The sequence below is a fragment of the Lepisosteus platostomus genome, chromosome 1 (assembly GCF_059453375.1).
Source record: "Lepisosteus platostomus isolate fLepPlt1 chromosome 1, fLepPlt1.hap1, whole genome shotgun sequence".
In the NCBI taxonomy this organism is placed as follows: domain Eukaryota; kingdom Metazoa; phylum Chordata; class Actinopteri; order Semionotiformes; family Lepisosteidae; genus Lepisosteus; species Lepisosteus platostomus.
The window spans coordinates 82,522,948-82,537,514 of NC_142611.1; the positions used below are offsets into that span (position 1 = coordinate 82,522,948).

General features: G+C 43.4%; 1 protein-coding gene across 1 annotated transcript in view; it reads right to left on the reverse strand.

Moving 5' to 3' along the window:
• Positions 1-14,567, reverse strand: part of atrn (attractin) — a 148,801-nt gene that overhangs the window by 22,890 nt on the left and 111,344 nt on the right. The window contains exon 26 of the mRNA XM_088639309.1: positions 10,401-10,479. Coding sequence (XP_088495435.1) covers positions 10,401-10,479 — 79 coding nt within the window. The remainder of the gene's footprint in view (positions 1-10,400; positions 10,480-14,567) is intronic.

Sequence of the window (14,567 nt, forward strand, 5' to 3'; positions counted from 1 at the left end):
CTTTGCACATCAAGGGCAGCAGAAACTGGTAAGTGAAGTGCATCCTCATGATTCAAGAGCGGAAGACATTCTGACAGGCTCAGTAATCCAGCCCAATGGTGCTTCAAGCCGGGACAGACTCTGTTAAACCCATCTCGATAGCGCGCTCCTTCTGAGAGGCAGGAGAAAAGCCAGTTTGCTGCTCAGTGCACGCAGCCTCACAGAGCAATCCTGAGAAACAGCACAGGGCTCATCCTCCGGCAACGACTCAATTAAACCTCCTCACGTTAATGATGAAAGAAAGTCATGAGCTGCAGAAGCACACAGCATTCTTATCTTTACTCTTGGTAACTCTTAAATGACGTTCTGGGCTCAATGAAATGGACAGATGGAAGAAGATAAATGACACTGCAGGGTTTTTTTTTCCGAAGGAATACCCGACTGCCTCACTAGGTATTGACTTTCACCTAACCTGCCCCCAAGACACATTTTACAGACAGGGTCCTTGATAACAGTAACTGCAATAATTATTAAATTGTTATACTGTCTGCCTTGTTCAAAAAAGTCCCAACAGAAGTCTTATATGCAACTGCATATCAGAGAACTGTTCATATACCATTAGAGACGGCTGTTGGGAGGTATAGTGGGAAAGGGCTGTGGATTACTCTGTAGTGACAGTCGTACAGGATTAGATGTAGAGGAGCTATGGTTACTGTAGAGGTTATTGTAGTTATATAATTAACATGGAGGTTACTGTATTTACACTGGAGGAGATACAGTGAGGTTTATAGTTGCAGTAGAGGTTACTGAAGGTCTACTGTGCTCCTGTAAGACGAGTGGACACTCTCCTGTTTGACCAGTGTGGGGAAAGGCCTGCAGACTGGGGCATGGGGTAGCATTGCACATCTAGGAAATCACATTTATTTAGATTCATTCGAGCTCAGCTGCTTTATTTTAAAAAGGAACAATTGTGTCTGTGGGGCTACATGGAAAAGGCATTTTTTAACTAGTTCTTTCTTAATTTACTGGGAAAGCTTATTTGTTATTTTAAATCTGGGAAGCTGTTCTGCTCTCACAGATGGACATGCACATTATTCAGTCATCACCCTCACACTGCCTTCCTCAGTCTTTTTGGGAGAACTGAATAAAACATGAAGCAGTCCACAGTTTAAAAATTTTCAGGCAAGCAAAACAATTTGTCTCGCTTCAGAGTCAGAACATCACAGGGTAAGAATGATCTCATGAGAACTGAAGGGGGAACACAGAGATAAGGACAATTTTGATCGGTTCACATTGATGTATTAACACAAAAGTTATTAATGCCCTTTCATTCTATACTATGTGTGCCATGCTCTGTTTCTTCTAATACACAGGCTATCATATGCTATTGCAAAGCACTGAATTAAAGGTCTGTCTGCTGGCTCTTGGCAACAAGAACAGAGGTAATCCTCTGACACTCCCCATTGGAGATAAGAAACATTAATCTTTAAGGAACAAAAGCACCATCAATTGTACTGAATAATTTTTGTATAAATGACACTGAGGTATTCTACAGTTTATCACTACGTCATGAGTTTTATCTTCTTATACCCTCCCTTCATTTCCACTCCCTGACCCCACAACCTCAGCCCACACCCCACACGCCTCATCCAACAAACCCACACCCATCCTCACCCCATAACCCCTCACCCCTCCTGACCCCCTCTTCACCCCATACCCCCTTACGCCTCACCCCCCCCCCACCCCTTTTCACCTCACAACCCCTCCCCTCAAAATAACCCCCTCACGCCACACTCCCCCTCACCCTACAACCCTTCCTCACTCCCCCTCACCCTACAACCCCACATCCCTTCTCACTTCACAGCCCCCTCACCTCCAAATCCCTCCTTACACCACACCCCCTAAACTCCCTCACCCCTGCTCACACCACAAAGGCTCAAATGACAGATTAATTTTCAGATCTGACTTAAACAGTTAAAACAAATAAATCATCAGGACCTGACTTATGGTTTCATTTCCTGCTTATGGAAATGGAAGGTTTTATTAAGAGATTAATTAGTTTACCTACTAGACAGCAGCCATATCACCTTGCAACTCACCACTGGCAACCCACTGAAGCTCAGCAGGTGTTAGTCTGGTCAGTACCTGGATGGGAGACCTCCTGGGAAAAACTAAGGTTGCTGCTGGAAGAGGTGTTAGTGAGGCCAGTAGGGGGTGCTCACCCTGCTGTCTGTCCTAATGCCCCAATATAGTGACATGGACACTATACTGTAAAAAAAGTATAATCCTTCGGATGTCCTCGCTCTCTGTGGTCATAAAGGGTGTAACCCCGGCGTCGTGTAAAAATTTCCCATTGGTCCTTACTAATCATGGCCTCCTAATAATCCCCCTCTATGAACTGGCTCCATCACTCTGCTCTCCTCCCCACTGAGAGTTGGTGTGTGGGGAGTGTGCTGGCGCACTATGGCTGCCGTCTCATCATCCAGGTGGACAAGATCCCCATTACCTGCAAAGTACTTTGAGTTTTTTAATTATTATTATTAAGAATATGTTTTCTTACAACTTTTGATCTGACTTTGGAATACAACTACTGAATGCTGCAATATACAACATAGGCGGCTAAAAGTCTCAAATTATCACTCGTCCTAATGTTCCCTTGGGACCCAAAATCCAGCAGGAAGGAAAAGGGGGACAATTGTGAATCAGGAAACTAAGAACCAACAACTGATAAAGGGATGGACACAATATTTAGCAGTAAAATATAATAACATTTCCCAAAATAATTGCTTTTTAAAGACGTAGCCAACATGGATTTAGAAAAGCAAGATCTAATTTAAGTCATTTTTTGAACAAGTAACAAGGGCAGTTAATGCCAGTAAAACATGAGATTTTGATTTCCAGAAAGAATTTGATAAGTTCACTCATAACTAGTACATGGATTACATGCACAGCATTCAGAAAAGGGTAGAGAATAAGAAACCACATCTTATGAACGTTAACCTCTGATTAGGTGAAAGTAAGCAGGGGTGTGCCTCAAGGATCTGTTTTAGGAACGTTGCTCTTCCTTGTCTGTATCAACGTTTTTGATTCTGGTATAGTTAGCAGTATCAACAGTAAACTATGAACCAGAGGCCACCAGTGGAGATGATGTGGAAGTGCAGCTGGATAACAGGAAAGGGAACAAGAATCCCAGCCACGTTGTTGAAGCCAGTATGCTGACTTCTTCCAAGAAATGACAGGATGAGATCCATGGATTAATAAGCTACTATGAAATGGGTTAGAGGGGCTGAATGGCCTCCTTTCATTGGTAACCTTTCTTATGTCATGAAACAACTTAAATACCATAAAGATATATTTTTTAGAAAGACCTAAAAAAATTCAAACACAATAACACCAGATGCTGGACCAGGGCTGCTTCATTGTTAATTTTTGTTTAACATTCTGTTTCCTGTAAAAAAAAAACTCTTTATTATAACTTAATTCCTACAAACTTAATCTGAATTGTGTTTTGAATTAAGAGTAATAGAAACCTAGCACGCGCAGCAGGATTAGACACAACTGTTCAGTTTATGAATGATTATGAACAGTTCAGGGAAAACAGCAGGATGCCACCGGGCAACTGATTCAGCTTGTCCTGGCAAACTCTAATCATACAACTGCATTTCCTGAGGAAGAGTACTGACAGAGGTCTACCGCTCTGCTTCTGACCTGCACTGTCTGGGAAGTCGCGTGTAGTGTTCAGAGTAAACCGCACAGATGACATCACGCAACAAGAGTTACAGACGACACCGAGCCACAGACAGTACTGCCAACACAGTTAGGGGTCACTTTGAGTGATGAGAGTTTATTAATCACTTTGTTAAAAAGTGCTGCTTTTACAAACCTCTGAATATCAAGGTTATGAGAAAATAACCTGAGCGAGCCTCTGGAGCATATTTTATCATTACGGGATAAAAGAAAAGACTGGCAAGGCCCTGTTTAACTGCTTTAATGACCTGTTCAGGGAGAGCGAAGTAATCTCCAGACAGCTTACACACTGCATTTTCATCTCTCCCTCCCCCTCAGTTTATCACAGTTTATCACTGCGTCATTCACTGAGTTTTATCTTCCTCCCTTCATTTCCACTCTCTGACCCCACAACCTCATCCTCATCCAACAAACCCACACCCATCCTCACCCCATAACCCCTCACCCCCTCCTGACCCCCTCTTCACCCCATACCCCCTTATACCTCACTCCCTCCCCACCCCTTTTCACCCCACAACCCCTCCCCTCAAAACAACCCCCTCACGCCACACTCCCCCTCACCCTACAACCCTTCCTCACTCCCCCTCACCCTACAACCACACATCCCTTCTCACTTCACAGCCCCGTCACCTCTAAATCCCTCCTTACACCACACCCCCTAAACTCCCTCATCCCTGCTCACACCACAAAGGCTCAAATGACTGTTTAAGTCAGATCTGAAAATTAATCTGTTTAAATTAAATTAAAAAAACAAAGGGGAAAGATGAAGGCAGGTGGAACGGCATACAGGAAGCAAGGTGTTCACATCTGGAGGGACAGCCCTTTTGAATGGACCTTCAAAGTACCAAGAACAGGTGCTGCAATAAACTTTATAAACACGTGACACGAAATAGTTGTCCTAAATGTGACATTTATAGGAGCTCAAGAGGCTGGCTGGGATAGTACTTGAATAATAAAATACCTTGAAATTTATTTTAGAACAGAGTAGATACCGAGTTATATTCTGCTCTCAGCATGTCCGTCCAAATAAAATTACTTCAAAACCTAGCTGAAGTGAGTAGCGATTTCTTGCAACCCTAAAGACAGAAGAGAGAAAAGAATCTCAGGTATTTACTGTGGCCCCACTTCCAGCACACTGCGCACTGCTGGGGTTTACACAGCCACCCAGTCGGCCAACATCTTGAACAAACTCCGTTGCGGACAAAGTGCCAACACATGCCATGGAGTGACAGGGCAGGGAATGTGAATACCTAGATTTGCATGAACCTCCAGTACAAAGCACATGTGAGCTGTAGTGGATATGACTGCAGGCAGCTGTAGCTTTTTCCAAGCCCTCTTTAAGCACACGGTCTGTCTGGAAGCAGGAAAGACTTCTGTGAGGAGGGCCTGCTCATTCTTCTATGTCGGACATTACAGGTTCAAAAGCATGCTGTGGGTGCATCTCCACAGGAAGAGGCAACACAGAGTGGAGTCCTGCTGGACCGGCCACTGGGCTGGCTGTCTCGGGGGGCTCAGAGAGACAGAGATGACTGTCCTGAGCCATGCGGTCTTGTCCACGGCACGCAGGAGGCGACTCCACAGAGAGTTCTCACTTTGTTCTTTCTGAACCAATCTTCACGAAGATGCCTTCCTGCACTTCACTGGAAGAAGGAAGAAGAGCTTATCTCACCTTGCAGTCTTACTTCTTTCAGGCAACTAGCGCAAATTTAACTTGGTGTTTGTTGTTTTTATTGTAAAACACCTTGAGATGGTTTATCATGATGCATCATGAGAAAATAAAGATTATAAAGTTCAGTCTCAACAGGTTTCTGCTTGCAGCCTTTGGACACATTTAAAACGGAACGAATACACTTTTTTCTTTTTAAGTTGAGAACATTTTCATAGTGGATCTGAAACCAAAGATGACGTGTACAGAAAGGATCACAATGAACTAGACAAGCTAAAATGTGCTACACTCGAGTGTAGCTCTCTGTCCCATCAGGGAAGGAGGGCAAGATCGCCAGTTTGAGGGTTATGGTGCTTTTCTCTTTTTTGTCTTCTTCAGGTTCAATAAGGGGCCTTCTCATGTGTTCAGTAAGCACCAACATTAATGATTAACAATCTGCACACATATCCAGTATTTCAGGATACTGAGTAAACCTGGGATCCAGTACACACACAACCCACATCCGTCCAAACACCAATGTGCATTTTAGCCTGCAGTAAACAAAAAACCTCAAAAGTGAAAAACAGGGAAGAACAGGGAAAACCCACAGAATCAAAACAGCTTGTCATTTAGATCTAAGAGGGTAAAATCACGATAATGCATCATTCTGGGGCAGCAAACACTAAGTATGTGATCTTTCCATTAAATTACATTCCCAAGCTGCTACCAAGATGGCAGACTGCAATACACTATAGAAAGGTAATGTAGTAAGGTATACTAAGGTATTGATAGTGTTATAAGCTCATTTCTTACAGTAATGTACAGGACGGTTGATGATTCATTTTCACTTCAATTAACAAACATCCTGTAATAAATACCAGCAGAAATAATGCCTGAAAACAGTAAGCACACTGGGATGACAGTGCTCCCAAACAAACCCATACTGTTACCACACTCTCAGTTTTAAAAAGGAAACACTGGGGCTATTTTGCATTTTTATTGATTGAAGTGCAGATTATTTCTTTAAAAATAGATGTGAACATGCATAGCAGAATTCTCCTAGCATTGAAATAAAAAGACACTGAGAATACATCTGGATACTGTCGCTACAGTAGAGTGCAGTGAAATGCTCAGCAAACTGGGACTCAGCTAGGCTGGAAACAGAAAAGCATGAAATGAAAATGACACAGAAGATGCACGCTAGCAATCCGCTTGAAGTGTGGAAGAAAAATCACACCTGAAACTCAGACCCTGCACAATGGGTCCACAAAACACCAGCAAGAGGAAGAGTGTCGCAACAGCAGCCACAGGTGGAGTTGACTACAAGCCCACCAGAAAGGCTAACTTTCCCAGTAAACATGAACATGGACATCTGAGGAACATCAGAGGCAGATTTGTATTCCTCTGGACTAACAAAAAGTGCTAAACGCAGGAATAATATGTTCTATTTGGACTGAGGGCTAGTTTTTCCAACTGCACCATAAGCCGTCCTCATGTCACTGATAAAAAAAGTGCACTGTTTTTACATGCAAGAAAGAGTATTTTGATTATATGTCAAGTTATAAATGCTGTTATAAATAAACCCATGTCATAAACTGGGTTTCAAACACTTGAGAAAATGCATTGCAGCCACTATGCTATAACTGCATACCAAATAAGAGTGTGAAAAATGACTTAATTTGAATTGCAAGGAAGACAACTCAATTATAATATTGGATTCCCCTCCACCACCACCAGTGTACAGCCCCACCTGGATGATGTGACAGGAGCCATAGTGCGCCAGTCCACTCCCCACACACCAACTCTCAGCGTGGTGGAGAACAGAGTGAGGAAGCCAATTCATAGACAGGGATTAATAGGTCATGATTTGTAAAGGCCAATGGGAATTTTGGCCAGGACGACAGGGTAACACCCCTATTCATTCCAAGAAACGCCCTGGGATTTTTAATGACCAGAGTCAGAACCTCAGTTTTACATCTCATCCATTCACCACTTTTAGGTGTGGAGATTGTTCTACACCTCTTTAGCTTGGCAGTGAATTGCTTGTTAGTCTTCAGTCTGAAGAGAATGAGATTCTCCACAATCATGCGCAATCCACAGGCTTTAAGTTATCATCAGAAAGCAACAAAACATCACAAGAAGTTAATGCGAAAAACATCTCTAAAGGGCCCAGGGCAGCCTAAATAAAGACCTGTCGCAGGCAGAGTCAGACAACAGGTATCCTGCCTGCTCTCTTAACCATTAGGGAGTGAAGACTCTCTCAGGCATGCATGGTCACAAACCAGATCTTGTGTTTTAGAAAGGAACAAATAATTTTTGAAGAGTATAAAGAATAAACACACAAATAAGGTACCGCAGTAGTCGGTTTGACTCTTTTTAGTTATTAGTGTGGAAAAACGTAGAATAACAAAGATTTGTTACAGCTTTAGTGCAGGCGCACAGCAGCTTCTTTAAAAGCAAAACAATTAACAATTATTGAAACATTTTATTGTTTCAATACCAGATCATCATGTGTCTATTTGAGATGTTTTGCTATTGATTGACATAAAACTCCCTATATGATCAAAATGAAAACAAAATTTTACAGATCCTCCTACATTAATTATTTTTCTGGCAACCTGTAGTTGGGATTTGATGTGAGATTTTTTCGACAATGTCTTTTGTTTTTCCACTCTCCCATGAGGCCCAGATTCCTGAAGCACCGATACGCCATCTGTGTAGTTTCTCCGACCTCAGCCGCCAAAGACTGTAATTCCTTTAGAGTTGTCATTGGGATCTTGGTGGCCTCCCTGACTAGTGCCCTTCTCACCCAGATATTCAGTTCGAGGGCACTCTGTTCCACAAAAACTCACAGTATTCTCTCCATTTCTTTACAATGGGGATATTGAATGCCTTGGAAATTTTCCCAGATTTGTTCTGAATGTTCCTTTGTCATCATGATGTACGTTTGTGTGGAAGATAAGAGCATTTAACCTGAACGCATGTGAAAGACCTACACTTCACACAGATGGATTCCATTAAACTAAGTATATGACTTCTAAAGGCATTTGGATGCACCAGAGCCTATTTAGATGTCTTATAGTGGAAGGGGGTGAATATTATGCAATCGTTATTTTCTGTTTTATATATATAATTAATTTAAGAGGAACTGTAGAATTTTATTTTCATTTTGACATTATAGAGTGTTTTGTGTTGATCAATGACAAAAAAAATCTCAATGAAATATATTACAATTCCATATTGTAACACCATAAAATGTGAAAAGGTCCAAGGGGGTGAATAGGCACCAAACACGTGTTTCAACATGCCTCCATGTCCAGGTCTTCATCAGGGCCCATCTGACGGTGAAGACACCTGGAGCCGGATCATCTTACTAGCTTGGCGGATTGAAATTTATATATATATAATACACATATATATTTATATATATATTAGAAAACGGAAGCAAACGGCTACAGCACCTTCCAGAATAAAAACAAATGGAACAAATCAGAGAAGTAAGACAGCCAAGAACTCTAACCTGTTCCAGGGTTTGGAACAGTGAATCGCAATGTATCTAGAGTGATTTCCACTCCACAGAAACACTGAGAAAGACTGAGCACCTGGCGTTTGCTCATGTAAGTGCAGACAGCTAGTAAATCCTAGAATGGATCCTGCTGTGAGTAACCGTTGCTCTGTGAGTGCTGAGATATACAGATGCAGCAGAAAGAAGTCGTGAAAGCCCCTCTCCTGTCTGAGCTGACGAAGGCACTCTGCCACAGCACACACTGCTCTGAAATGCCTTCACTTTGCCCCTGGCAGCTTGTGGCTTTTGACAGCCTGCGGACACGCCTGCTTAACCTTGTCTTTCAAGTCAATGATTTCAAACTAGAAATGAACTTTGAGCCATGCCAGCGAGGCATGGCATCCAGAAGACTCTGCCAGTGGCAAGGAGGGGAAGGACACCTATAGCTCTGTGTAAGAAGTATCTGTACCATCATGCCACAGCAAGGGTGAAATTATATCATTTAAATAATTAATTCCCTTGCTTTTAGAGAAGCTGATCTGCTGAGCTCCAAGAACACCCGCTCCATCTTGCTACTGTCTCCCCATTTCCAGAAGATCAACCAACACACCTTGCTGTGCGAGATTACAAACAAGGAACAACATGCATCTCTGTATCTCTGGATGGAAGCACTTCTGAAAGAGGGTTTTGTTGCCAAATCCCTTGAATTAGAGCTGTGTAGAGCTGTGATGGGGCTGCTGGCCCTAAGGCTCTAACTTCTGCGTTCTCCTATTGTGACAAGAGCAATCACCCGAAATGTCCCTCGTGCTCTTTCTGCCTTTGATGTGGAGAGGGGGCGAGAATAGGAGAACTCTACAAATCTGTCAGGAAAGCACAAAGAACGAGGCTAGAGGAAGTATTTCTTTCTATAAGCCAAGACCCAGCCACTTTCCCACCAGGAAATAATCTTTAATGTCTTCTGAGTCCCTCTGAAACTCTCGTCAACAGGGTCTCTGCTCTACTTACATTACCTGCTATATCAGCAGACTGATTATTACTCCCCCTGAGCTTTATAAGGATGATTTCACGATGCTTGGAAATCCTACAGTGTGTCATCTGAAGAACTGTGTTATGCATTCCCCATCTCTCTCTTGTGCCATTGAGAGGAAACAGAAACCATTCCAAAGGCATTTGTTGTTACTTTATGCTACAATGAATTATCATGCATGCTGAGATGCAGAATGTTTAAAGTCATGATTAATGTGATTAATTACCAGCAACACCTGCAAGGGAACTATCGATAACAATTAGCTATTGAGCTAAGCCAAGCATACAATAAGCATTTCTTTTGGTGCTGCAGCTATTTGACAATGTTGATGCAGCTCAGTGGACATATCAGTCCAGAGCCCTGCCATATTAAAACGAGCAACCTCTGCTCCAGAGCCAGAACCGTGAGGTTGTTAGGGGTGCCTGTAATACTACTGCACAGCTCTGTGCGTTGGTGCGCACATATGCATGTAGGGGCCCCTGGATAGGGAGACTCACCTCTCTACGCCGTGACGCCCAGCAGCTCTGCTTGATCTTCCACACGACTGCAGCCACCAGGAGCAGAGACAGGAAACAGCTGCAGAGAGAGGGGACCATCAGAAACCATGTGCAGGGAGAAGCTGTAGCCATGGGACAGTACAGATTTAGAGCCAGAAATCTAAATACTGGGGACCCAACAGCTTTCAAGCAACAAAACAACTTCACCCAACTGTTCAAAGGTAAAAACTTCCTATACTGTCTCAATACTGCTCAAACATTAAAAAGCAAAAGCACACCCAGGCTTGATCTGTAGTGGCTGCATCTTTGTTTTCCACCTCGGGCTCCGGGACCTGTGTGCCAGGCTCCTGCACACCACCGGTGGCACGCTGGTATAGGAACACCCGCACCTCAGCCAGCTGCTGTCTCTACTTCAGCACGTGTTTGCACACCCAGACACTGCCGCCCAGGACAGCACTGCTTTGTCTAGCTGGACGATGGGTCTCCGAGGCACAGTTTAGGAGGTGTGGGGGGATTATATCTGCCATTAGAGCCTCCAGAGCAGCTGACAACGGCTCTAGAAACGGGGACTCAAATGATGTACAGAATACAATCAATCTTAGCTGCAATATGGCACTCTGATGTCTCTGTGCCTTAAGAAGGATTTTGGAAAATGAATTTGTCACACCTTACTGAGCCAGGACACTTCAAGACCCTATTTTTAACAACTGCAAAAATGTGACACTCGACTACCACAGTGTGCTACATACTGTAAATGGATTATGAGATTGAGAAAAAGATGTGGAAGAAAGCAAGGTGTCGGTACCTTTTCAGGAGGTGTAGTGTTCTTGCTAATTGGGAAGCCTCAAAGGCAAAGCTTTCAGGTTTTTCTAATTAAGACATCAAGCAGGCGGTCTCTTGTTTCTCGACAAAGACAGCAACAGTCCCGGCTTTTAAATCCCAATTATAAAAAAAACTTGCAATTTGCTGGTACTAAATAACAGACTAAAACCATACAATATGTGCTCAGTTCATGGGGTTTACAGTTTTATACATTAAAATGAATAATTGCATGTATGAACAAAGAGGAGCTAGGCAACCTGATTCCATACAGAAGCTGTCCTCTGTCTCACATGATATACATCTTCTCTGACTGAAAATGACCAAACCCCCAAGCAAGCCCAGTGGGGTCCCGAGCTACTCTAATGATGTGGTATTTATAGAAGCAGCCTCAGTGACCTGTTCGCTCACATAACAGGATCGTTTACCAATCCTATGCCTCCCTCTCCAGGAATCCTGCTCTCAGAGTTTCTCAGTGACAATAATTAAAAGTAATCATACCTGGCTTCTGCACACACACTGGCAGTTCAGTAAAACACAGCTTCCTTCAAGAATTTCACAGTTGCCACATGCTACTCCTCCACTATGAATGCATTTAGTTGTTCCAGCCCGACAGACATAACCTTCCCGATTACAGCTGACACTGTGATCTGGGACAGAAAAGTAGTCCTGTGAGGAACAACTCTAGATCCTCTCTCTCTAAGTAAAAATGAACTCTGCTAACCGGAGCCACTCTGATACCTGTCAGTGTTATATGTTAGATAAGCCAATCAGAATCATGTGGATAAACAGCAAGAATGAAAAAAAATCTATATATCACAACTGATACTTTGACCTTTAGAGCAGATGCTCACCAATCAATTTCTTATTAACCCAGATATGAAGGATTGGTAACTAAGGCCACACACTCAAAGAAGTCATGTAACTCAATTGACTGCAGACAGAAGAAAATCCGGCATCTTACATTGGAGGAACAGTTCTCAGTCCTGACATTTACACTGCTGTCTTAATGAAAGACACTATCAGATGCCATGGGTCAAATGCAAGCTATTGAATACGAAAGTTAGCATACAAAATAAGGAAGGGGTTGGAGTGGGGAGCTGTGTCTGTGCACCAGAGCAGAGGAATGAGCAGAGACAGAGCTGAGGAGCAGATAGAAGAAAATCATTTTGCCTGCAGAGCCTTCTTCAGGTATACAGGGAATGAGGGAGAGAGCAGGGAGATGAGGACAACAGTTTTTAGGGAAATACAAAATGTGTTGGGGAATGGGCATTTACAGAGCGCAATCTAAATGCATGGAGAAATGTAGAACGAAATCAATCACTGAAAGCTGGGAGAAGGTGTTAATCTAGTTTAAGGATAAATGTGGCTCCTCATATGTTCCTAGTGCATGAGTGCTTGAATCCGTGCGAGAGGACTGCAAGGCCAGTGCGACCGTGGCCTGGAGAGGAGAAACAGGGAACTTTGGGCTTGGAGAGGCTTCTGCTCCCTGACGGTGTCGGCCAGTCGTCTCCCTGTCTGGACGGTGCAAATGGTGCCTTCAGCAAGACAGGGAGGAAGGGAGACAGAAGGGAACTGGACACATGTCCCCTGGAGGACTAGCCGAGCACAGAGCGGCTGTGCACATGCATGCTGCTGTATCCACTCCCACGCGAGACAGCAGCGTGTGGAGCAGCAGGCGCTGCTGGAGGGGCTGGCGGCTGTGGACAGACAAAGGAGCTGTGGAGACTAGGTGGTGCGTTGTGAGGAGGTACAGCGGGGTCTGGGGAAAGGGTCACAGCGAGAGGCTCCACTAGTAAAACAGAGAAGCTGTGCTTGACCTCTGGAACAGAGAGGGTGCTGGGGTGGGAGGGAAGGAGCAGTAGAATTGGGCTCAGAGATATGGGAAAAACTGGTGGGACTGATGTCTCGAGGGCTGATTTAGGATCAAGTGTCAATACAGTGTGAGGGCTATTCCCTGTGACAAATCTGCCATTTTGAATAAAGAAGTGACTCAAGAAAAAGAACTTTACCCAGCTCCAGTTCAGATATTAAGTGTTTGTTTCATGTCTATTATAACCACCCCCTGTGGAGATGATTAAGAAAGCTGTGAAGTGTGCTTCACTGCAGAAAGGGGAACAGATGTTATCCTTCCTCAGGTTGGGAAATGTTAATTGAAATGTAAGCTGCAATGGTTTGAGAAAAAAATAAAAGTATTAAGGAGGGCAGAAGTCAATCGGAACACTAATGTGCTTGTGATTAAATATCGTGTTGACAGCAGCGTGGACTGTGGCTGACCAAGCCAAGAGCCTCCCCGCTCCTTGGATTACACTTGAGAGCATATAGAGGAATGTGGACGATTGTGATTTTTTAAGGCCAAAATTCATATTTAAAAAAGCTTTTACAAAAACAAGTAGAGTACTGCATATGAATGTGATGAATCAATTTTGCCCATTTTTAACATTTTATCCATCCTCTTGTACTCCCATCAAGACACAGGATCCCAGCTTTTACACAGACCACGGAGTAAAGACAGAGCCAACGATCATGTAAACTGAGGACAGAAGAAGAGACTGATTTGGAACCCTGCTGCTCACATTTTCAGATCCACACGATAAAGTTATCCTTGGTGATTCTTAGCAAACAGGCAAGACTACTGAAGAAGGATCTCTTTATTTTAATCATTCCTTACATTTAATTAATGCTTGACTGAACACTCCACTCAAAGCACTTTACAGATAATGGGGACGATTACCATAGCGCGTCAGTACAGTCACTGCACATCAGCTATCCAGAGGAGTGATAAAGCCAGTTCATAGATGAGGATTATCAGGAGGCCAACTGGAAATTTGACCAGGATGCTGGGGTAACACTCCTACACTTTTTGAGAAAAACAACCTGGGATTTTTAATGTGACAGAGAGTCAGGGCCTCGGTTTTATGCCTCATCAGAAAGACAGCATTACTGGCCCCACTAACACCACTTCCAGCTGCGACCTTAGCTTTTTTAGGAGGTCTCACATCTGGGTACGGACCAGGCTCACACCCGCTTAGCTTCAGTGGGCTGCCAGTTGTGAGTTGTAGGGTAATATGACCTGGCACAATTACACAACTTGTTCATAACGGCACTAAAAATTGAGGTTTCAGCTCCTTAACATGCAATTATTTATTGATATGATGCAAAATCTTGACAACAATTATTCAACAGCAACATTGATTATGCCGTCCATGATTATGGCACTGATGAATGACTTTTATACATAGGGCCTGATATCTTAAACCATGGCAGTCGATCTCACAAAATCCCTGCTTGTCCATTTCCTTCATAAGTCACAGTCTATAGCGCCAGAGACAGCAGTTTCAGCTGTTA